Below are 10000 nucleotides of genomic sequence, written 5' to 3'. Positions count from 1 at the left end.
AAGCTTTTAACTGAATACTTCTTCATTCATCATCTCCTACTTCACGCTTCATGGTCCTCAGCCATTAAGGCCTAGGTCTTCAAACTTTCTTAGCGCTTTGTAGAGCACATTTAAAAGTTTGGTGAACTAACCTTACATTACACAAACGTGTTTTGCACACTTCCAGCTATCTTCATTGCTTCATTATATCAAATCTAAGATGCTAATTCTAATACTTCCCATAAAATTCTTCCATGAACTCTAGTTTAATAACAGTCTTTTTCTTTTGTAGATATTTTAAAATTCTGTTATCAGCTACTGCTGTTTTTCTCCATTTCACACAATCGATACATTATCATCTAACAAAAATTGGGTATTGGACGATCATTCATAATTATATATACACATATATATGTATATATACATATATATACCTGTATTAATGTGTTTAAATATTAGGCCAACCTATTTTTGTTATAAATATTCTCTTGACAGTGTAAAATATTTGCTAACTCAAATTCAGTTCATGCCAATAGGTATTTTGTAGTACATAGATTAGGCAAATATAACTATGAATAAGCAGAAGAGAGTAAGTAATAAAGATCCAGTTTAAATCCACCAATTATAAAGATAAAACTTTCCTTCCTCTGCCCAAAACAGTCTGGATTCCAGAGGAAGCGTCCTGGACAACGCTAAGCCATTTTGCGTGCCAATGCGTGCCACAAACTTTAAACATTTCAAAGTTCTGGGCGCGCATGGCACGCATTAGTACGCTCTGGCACGCGAGTTCCCGCACTGTTCACGACATTTTCACGGCTCGTTCACGCGAGTTCGTGCATCAATGCGTGCCAGTGCGTGCCACGAATGCGCGCAAGTGTCAGGCAGGCTTAAGTAATAAAGATCCAGTTTAAATCCACCAATTATAAAGATAAACTTATCTTCCTATGCCCAAAACAGTCTGGATTCTAGAGGAAGCGTCCTGGACAATGCTAAGCACAGGCCTGACGAGAGACTGCTGAACAGAGCCTACATCAAAACCGACCAGGGACAGAGGGGATTGGTGCTCGAAAAAGTCACCCAGGAGGATGAGGGAGACTACAGGTGCAGGGTGGATTATTTGGGCAGTCCTACGAAGTATTTTAGAATCAAGCTGATTGTTGTCAGTAAGTTTTATCTTATTTGGTTTTTGAATTGTTATTAGATGCATGTTAAGGTTAAAGACAACCAAGACACTAAGGTTAAAGATTTCGTGGGTTTTTGCTTTTGTTATTAGATGCTTGTTAAGGTTAAAGACAACCAAGACACTAAGGTTAAAGATTTCGTTGGTTTTTGCTTTTGTTATTAGATGCTTGTTAAGGTTAAAGACAACCAAGACACTAAGGTTAAAGATTTCGTGGGTTTTTGCTTTTGTTATTAGATGCTTGTTAAGGTTAAAGACAACCAAGACACTAAGGTTAAAGATTTCGTTGGTTTTTGCTTTTGTTATTAGATGCATGTTGAGGTTAAAGACAACCAAGACACTAAGGTTAAAGATTTCGTTGGTTTTTGCTTTTGTTATTAGATGCTTGTTAAGGTTAAAGACAACCAAGACACTAAGGTTAAAGATTTCGTTGGTTTTTGCTTTTGTTATTAGATGCTTGTTAAGGTTAAAGACAACCAAGACACTAAGGTTAAAAAAGATTTTTAAAATGTCCTTCTAGACTGAAATGTTAAAGACAGACAAAAAAGATATATGTGCCTCTAGAACACATGTTGTATTTGGACTTTGCTTTTGTTATTAGATGCATGTTAAGGTTAAAGACAACCAAGACACTAAGGTTAAAAAAGATTTTTTAAATGTCCTTCTAGATGCATGTTAAGGTTAAAGACAACCAAGACACTAAGGTTAAAAAAGATTTTTAAAATGTCCTTCTAGATGCATGTTAAGGTTAAAGACAACCAAGACACTAAGGTTAAAAAAGATTTTTAAAATGTCCTTCTAGATGCATGTTAAGGTTAAAGACAACCAAGACACTAAGGTTAAAAAAGATTTTTAAAATGTCCTTCTAGATGCATGTTAAGGTTAAAGACAACCAAGACACTAAGGTTAAAAAAGATTTTTAAAATGTCCTTCTAGATGCATGTTAAGGTTAAAGACAACCAAGACACTAAGGTTAAAAAAGATTTTTAAAATGTCCTTCTAGATGCATGTTAAGGTTAAAGACAACCAAGACACTAAGGTTAAAAAGATTTTTTAAATGTCCTTCTAGATGAATGTTAAGGTTAAAGACAACCAAGACACTAAGGTTAAAAAGATTTTTTAAATGTCCTTCTAGATTGAAATGTTAAAGACAGACAAAAAAGATATATGCGTCTCTAAAACACAGGTTGTATTTGGACTTTGCTTTTGTTATTAGATGCATGATAAGGTTAAAGACAACCAAGACACTAAGGTTAAAAATTTTTTTTTAAAATGTCCTTCTAGATGCATGTTAAGGTTAAAGACAACCAAGACACTAAGGTTAAAAAAAATTTTTTTAAATGTCCTTCTAGATGCATGTTAAGGTTAAAGACAACCAAGACACTAAGGTTAAAAAAGATTTTTTAAATGTCCTTCTGGATTGAAATGTTAAAGACAGACAAAAAAGATATATGCGTCTCTAAAACACAGGTTGTATTTGGACTTTGCTTTTGTTATTAGATGCATGATAAGGTTAAAGACAACCAAGACACTAAGGTTAAAAAAGATTTTTAAAATGTCCTTCTAGATGCATGTTAAGGTTAAAGACAACCAAGACACTAAGGTTAAAAAAGATTTTTTAAATGTCCTTCTAGACTGAAATGTTAAAGACAGACAAAAAAGATATATGCGTCTCTAAAACACAGGTTGTATTTGGACTTTGCTTTTGTTATTAGATGCATGATAAGGTTAAAGACAACCAAGACACTAAGGTTAAAAAGATTTTTAAAATGTCCTTCTAGACTGAAATGTTAAAGACAGACAAAAAAGATATATGTGCCTCTAGAACACAGGTTGTATTTGGACTTTGCTTTTGTTATTAGATGCATGTTAAGGTTAAAGACAACCAAGACACTAAGGTTAAAAAAGATTTTTAAAATGTCCTTCTAGATGCATGTTAAGGTTAAAGACAACCAAGACACTAAGGTTAAAAAAGATTTTTAAAATGTCCTTCTAGATGCATGTTAAGGTTAAAGACAACCAAGACACTAAGGTTAAAAAAGATTTTTAAAATGTCCTTCTAGATGCATGTTAAGGTTAAAGACAACCAAGACACTAAGGTTAAAAAAGATTTTTAAAATGTCCTTCTAGATGCATGTTAAGGTTAAAGACAACCAAGACACTAAGGTTAAAAAAGATTTTTAAAATGTCCTTCTAGATGCATGTTAAGGTTAAAGACAACCAAGACACTAAGGTTAAAAAAGATTTTTAAAATGTCCTTCTAGATGCATGTTAAGGTTAAAGACAACCAAGACACTAAGGTTAAAAAGATTTTTTAAATGTCCTTCTAGATGAATGTTAAGGTTAAAGACAACCAAGACACTAAGGTTAAAAAGATTTTTTAAATGTCCTTCTAGATTGAAATGTTAAAGACAGACAAAAAAGATATATGCGTCTCTAAAACACAGGTTGTATTTGGACTTTGCTTTTGTTATTAGATGCATGATAAGGTTAAAGACAACCAAGACACTAAGGTTAAAAATTTTTTTTTAAAATGTCCTTCTAGATGCATGTTAAGGTTAAAGACAACCAAGACACTAAGGTTAAAAAAAATTTTTTTAAATGTCCTTCTAGATGCATGTTAAGGTTAAAGACAACCAAGACACTAAGGTTAAAAAAGATTTTTTAAATGTCCTTCTGGATTGAAATGTTAAAGACAGACAAAAAAGATATATGCGTCTCTAAAACACAGGTTGTATTTGGACTTTGCTTTTGTTATTAGATGCATGATAAGGTTAAAGACAACCAAGACACTAAGGTTAAAAAAGATTTTTAAAATGTCCTTCTAGATGCATGTTAAGGTTAAAGACAACCAAGACACTAAGGTTAAAAAAGATTTTTTAAATGTCCTTCTAGACTGAAATGTTAAAGACAGACAAAAAAGATATATGCGTCTCTAAAACACAGGTTGTATTTGGACTTTGCTTTTGTTATTAGATGCATGATAAGGTTAAAGACAACCAAGACACTAAGGTTAAAAAGATTTTTAAAATGTCCTTCTAGACTGAAATGTTAAAGACAGACAAAAAAGATATATGTGCCTCTAGAACACAGGTTGTATTTGGACTTTGCTTTTGTTATTAGATGCATGTTAAGGTTAAAGACAACCAAGACACTAAGGTTAAAAAAGATTTTTTAAATGTCCTTCTAGACTGAAATGTTAAAGACAGACAAAAAAGATATAATGCACCTCTAAAACAAAGGCTTAAAAACAAGCAGACTAATATGGGCCTCCTGATTTCAAGGGTGAAAACAAAAGAACCTTTATTCTTTAAAGGTTGAAAAATGATTAAAAACTGCCTTTAGACCCAAAAGGTTAAAGACAAGAAAATATCGAGACCACAAAGGTTAAACCTCCAAGACAAAATAGGGCCTCTAGACCACAGAAGTTGGGAAAGGATAAATAAAACTGCCTTTAGACCCAAAAGGTTAAAAACAAGAAAACATCTAGACCACAAAGGTTAAATATCCAAGACAAAAGACGGCCTCTAGACCATAAAAGTTGTGAAAGGATAAATAAAACTGTTTTAAGACCCAAAAGGTTAAAAACAAGAAAACATCTAGACCACAAAGGTTTAACATCCAAGACAAAAGAGTGCCACTAGACCACAAAAGTTGTGAAAGGATAAATAAAACTGTTTTCAGACCCAAAAGGTTAAAGACAAGAAAATATCAAGACCACAAAGGTTAAACATCCAAGACAAAAGAGGGCCTCTAGACCACAAAAGTTGTGAAAGGATAAATAAAACTGTTTTCAGACCCAAAAGGTTAAAGACAAGAAAATATCGAGACCACAAAAGTTAAACACACAAGGCAAAAGAGTGCCACTAGACCATAAAAGTTGTGAAAGGATAAACAAAACTGTTTAAAATTCAAGAAAAAGCTCTAGATACCAAAGGTTAAAAGCTTAAAACAAAAAGGTGCCTTTAGATCACTAAGGTTGAAAAGTTAAAAAAATTGTTTTTAGACGCAAAAGATTAAAAATCCAAGCCAAAAAGAGTACTTCTTGACCCCAATGTTTTAAAAAGGGATAAAGAAAACTATCTTTAGACCTAAAGTGTTAAAGAAAAGATACAAATGTTCCTCTAGCCTCTAAAGGTTAAAAACTAAAGACAAAAGAGTACCTATGGACACCAAAGGTTGAACAGGGATAGAAAACTGTTTTTAGACACCAAAAATTTAAAAACATAAGACCAATAACTTCTAGATCCCAAAGGTTAAAGAATCAAAACACAAAAATACTTGTAGATCCCAAAGGTTAAAGAATCAAAACACAAAAATATTTGTAGATCCCAAAGGTTAAAGAATCACGACACAAAAATACTTGCAGATCCCAAAGGTTAAAGAATCAAAACACATAAATACTTGTAGATCCAAAAGGTTAAAGAATCATGACACAAAAATACTTGTAGATCCCAAAGGTTAAAGAATCAAGACACAAAAATACTTGTAGATCCCAAAGGTTAAAGAATCAAGACACAAAAATACTTGTAGATCCCAAAGATTAAAGAATCAAGACACAAGAATACTTGTAGATCCCAAAGGTTAAAGAATCAAGACACAAAAATACTTGTAGATCCCAAAGGTTAAAGAATCAAAACACATAAATACTTGTAGATCCAAAAGGTTAAAGAATCATGACACAAAAATACTTGTAGATCCCAAAGGTTAAAGAATCAAGACACAAAAATACTTGCAGATCCCAAAGGTTAAAGAATCAAAAGACAAAAATACTTGTAGATACCAAAGGTTAAAGAATCAAGACACAAAAATACTTGTAGATCCCAAAGGTTAAAGAATCAAGACACAAAAATACTTGTAGATCCCAAAGGTTAAAGAATCAAGACACAAAAATACTTGTAGATCCCAAAGGTTAAAGAATCAAGACACAAAAATACTTGTAGATCCCAAAGGTTAAAGAATCAAGACACAAGAATACTTGTAGATCCCAAAGGTTAAAGAATCAAAACACAAAAATACTTGTAGATCCCAAAGGTTAAAGAATCAAAAGACAAAAATACTTGTAGATACCAAAGGTTAAAGAATCAAAACACAAAAATACTTGTAGATCCCAAAGGTTAAAGAATCAAGACAAAAAATACTCTAGATCCCAAAGGTTAAAGACTCCAGAAACCAAAATACCTCTAGACCCCAAAGGTTAAAACCAGATAAAATAGATATTAACTGTGTCTACAAATAGACGAGAAACACATTAAGGTTGGGGCGTATTGATAAAGTCTCTGTCTGGTGATCGCCAGACTGGGTTTCGAGTCCCACTCAAGCTCATTAGTTCCTTAGGTCACTGTAACCTCACCATCCTTGTGAGCTAAGAATGGGGAGTTTGGGGGAGCCTATAGTTCTACTTGCTGAGTCATCAGCAGCCGTTGCCTGGCACTCCCTGGTCTTAGCTTGGGCACTGATCATATGTATATATGGTCAGTCTCTTGGGCATTGATCTGCTTGCTAGGGCAATGTAACAGTCCTTTGCCTCTGCCATTCATGAGCGGCCTTCAAACATTTAAACCTTTAACGAACGTCTCATTGTAACCCACTACCACTTAGCAACACAGTAGCACCACCCACTCGATCAGAGAAGAAATCATCAAAATGTTTGTAAGTCGAACTTGAAAGAAATGTTATCGTCACCAAAACGTTGTCAATGTTATTAATTTAATATTTATGTTTCGAAGGAGGAGGAGGTAGGGCGACGGGAGGGGCAAGCCTTATTACAAAAATTAATTGGGAAATGAAGGGTCCATTACTATGCTTAATTGGCTCAGTTGGGCGACTGTGTTTTCATTCGTCATTCGAGTTTCAGTTAAAAAAAAATCTCTGAGTAGATTTAAACTGGGATATGAATGAGCTAGAGAGAGAGAGAGAGAGAGAGAGAGAGAGAGAGAGAGAGAGAGAGAGAGAGAGAGAGAGAGAGAGATTATGGACTCGTGTATTTCTGTCATTTGAGATTGAATTAAAAATGCCACGAAGTCTAACTTGTAGATGAAATAATGAACGAGAGAGAGAGAGAGAGAGAGAGAGAGAGAGAGAGAGAGAGAGAGAGAGAGAGAGAGAGAGAGAGAGAGAAATTACCCCAAACCTGACTTGCCATGTTGGATTCCGCTTATGATATTTTGGTTCATAAACTAACTAGCATTAAGATTTCTTACATTAAACCACAGAAAATATACTCAAAGAACCAAAACAAAAACAATCCGGAACCTTTTCTTCCCCAGAACAAAACAATTCACAAGAAAAAAGTCTAAAGAAAACAACAAAAAAAGAAAAAAAATGATGCATCAAAAGAAAGAAAAGACGTGGACGAAAAAAAAGATACATCTGAAGGCGTGAGATGAAAAGATATGATCATCTTAGCTGAAGCATTGCGTTATCCCCACCTTCCCCACTAACTCCCCAGGGATACCCCCTTTCCCCAAGGGTCTCCTCCCCTCTACTAGACCCCTTCCCCACCCTACAAACCCCCCAAAAGGGTTCGGTTATCCATCTTTTCATCCCTTAGAAAATTTTGATTGAATGACTCTTGCATCTCCCAGCTTCTCCCACTGCCCCCTTCCCCTGGCTTCAGATGAATGAAGTCAGGGGAGAAGGAAGGGGATGGGATTGTAACCCCCCTAGAGGAGGGGGTCAGGGACCCCCTGGATGCTGGAAAAAGGGGTATACTTTAACATTCTTGATTACAAACAAGTCTCAGGCTCGTATAAAGGAGGGGCGTTGAAAGACACTGCTAGGAAAAGTTTCTTAAAGATGCCAGAGAAAGTTTCAAAGGGAAGATGGTTGGAAACGTTTCTTAGAGAAGATGCCAGAGAACGTTTCGAGGGCAAAATGGTAGGAAACATTTCGAAGAGAAAATTCCAGAGAACGTTTCGAAGGGAAAACGGTAGGAAATGTTTCTTGGAGAAGATGCCAGAGAACGTATTGAAGGGAAGACTGTAGGAAACGTTTCTTAGAGAATATGCCAGAGAATTTTTCAAAGGGAAAATGCCAGAGACTGTTTCGAAGGGAAATGGTAGGAAACGTTTCGAAGAGAAAATTCCAGAGAACGTTTCGAAGGGAAAACGGTAGGAAATGTTTCGAAGAAAAAATTCCAGAAAACGTTTCGAGGGGGAAAAGCTAGGAAACGTTTCGAAGGGAAAATGCTAGAGAACGTTTCGAGGGGAAAATGGTAGGAAACGTTTCGAAGAGAAAATTCCAGAGAATGTTTCGAGGGGAAAACGGTAGGAAATGTTTCTTAGAGAAGATGCCAGAGAACGTTTCGAAGGGAAAACGGTAGGAAATGTTTCTTAGAGAAGATGCCAGAGAACGTTTCGAGGGGAAAATGGTAGGAAACGTTTCGAAGAGAAAATTCCAGAGAACGTTTCGAAGGGAAAACGGTAGGAAACGTTTCGAGGGGGAAAAGCTAGGAAACGTTTCGAAGGGAAAATGCTAGAGAACGTTTCGAGGGGGAAAAGCTAGGAAACGTTTCGAGGGGAAAACGGTAGGAAATGTTTCGAAGAGAAAATTCCAGAGAACGTTTCGAGGGGAAAACGGTAGGAAACGTTTCTTGGAGAAGATGACGGAGAACGTTTCGAAGGGAAGATGGTAGGAAACGTTTCTTGGAGAAGATGACAGAGAACGTTTCGAAGGGAAGACGGTAGGAAACATTTCTTGGAGAAGATGACAGAGAACGTTTCGAAGGGAAGACGGTAGGAAACGTTCTTGGAGAAGATGACAGAGAACGTTTCGAAGGGAAGACGGTAGGAAACGTTTCTTGGAGAAGATGACAGAGAACGTTTCAAAGGGAAAACTGTAGGAAATGTTTCTTGGAGATGATGACAGAGAACGTCTCGAAGGGAAGATGGTAGGAAACGTTTCTTGGAGAAGATGCCAGAAAACGTTTTGATGGGAAAATTGTAGGAAACGTTTCTTGGAGAAGATGACAGAGAACGTTTCGAAGGGAAAATTGTAGGAAACGTTTCTTGGAGAAGATGTCAGCGAACGTTTCGAAGGGAAAACGGTAGGAAACGTTTCTTGGAGAAGATGACAGAAAACGTTTTGAAGGGAAAACGGTAGGAAATGTATCTTGGAGAAGATGACAGAAAACGTTTCGAAGGGAAAATGGTAGGAAACGTTTCTTGGAGAAGGTGACAGAGAACGTTTCGAAGGGAAAATGCCAGAGAACGTTTCGAAGGGAAAACGGTAGGAAACGTTTCTTGGAGAAGATGACACAGAACGTTTCGAAGGGAAAACGGTAGGAAACGTTTCTTGGAGAAGATGACAGAAAACGTTTTGAAGGGAAAACGGTAGGAAATGTATCTTGGAGAAGATGACAGAGAACGTTTCGAAGGGAAAACGGTAGGAAACGTTTCTTGGAGAAGATGTCAGCGAACGTTTCGAAGGGAAAACGGTAGGAAACGTTTCTTGGAGAAGATGACAGAGAACGTTTCGAAGGGAAAATGATAGAAAATGTTTCTTGGAGAAGATGACAGAGAACGTTTCGAAGGGAAAACGGTAGGAAACGTTTCTTGGAGAAGATGTCAGCGAACGTTTCGAAGGGAAAACGGTAGGAAACGTTTCTTGGAGAAGATGGCAGAGAACGTTTCGAAGGGAAAATGATAGAAAATGTTTCTTGGAGAAGATGACTGAGAAAGTTTCGAAGGGAAAATGCCAGAGAACGTTTCAAAGGGAAAACTGTAGGAAATGTTTCTTGGAGATGATGACAGAGAACGTCTCGAAGGGAAGATGGTAGGAAACGTTTCTTGGAGAAGATGCCAGAAAACGTTTTGATGGGAAAATTGTAGGAAACGTTTC

At 36.1% G+C, this 10000-nt stretch overlaps 1 protein-coding gene across 1 annotated transcript in view; it reads left to right on the top strand.

Annotated features, from left to right (window-relative positions):
* Positions 1–10000, top strand: part of LOC137627042 (uncharacterized) — a 29661-nt gene that overhangs the window by 10595 nt on the left and 9066 nt on the right. The window contains exon 3 of the mRNA XM_068358024.1: positions 937–1142. Coding sequence (XP_068214125.1) covers positions 937–1142 — 206 coding nt within the window. The remainder of the gene's footprint in view (positions 1–936; positions 1143–10000) is intronic.

Source organism: Palaemon carinicauda, chromosome 34, assembly GCF_036898095.1.
Source record: "Palaemon carinicauda isolate YSFRI2023 chromosome 34, ASM3689809v2, whole genome shotgun sequence".
Taxonomy (NCBI): Eukaryota; Metazoa; Arthropoda; class Malacostraca; order Decapoda; family Palaemonidae; genus Palaemon; species Palaemon carinicauda.
This window is presented reverse-complemented; position numbering and strand designations above follow the sequence as displayed.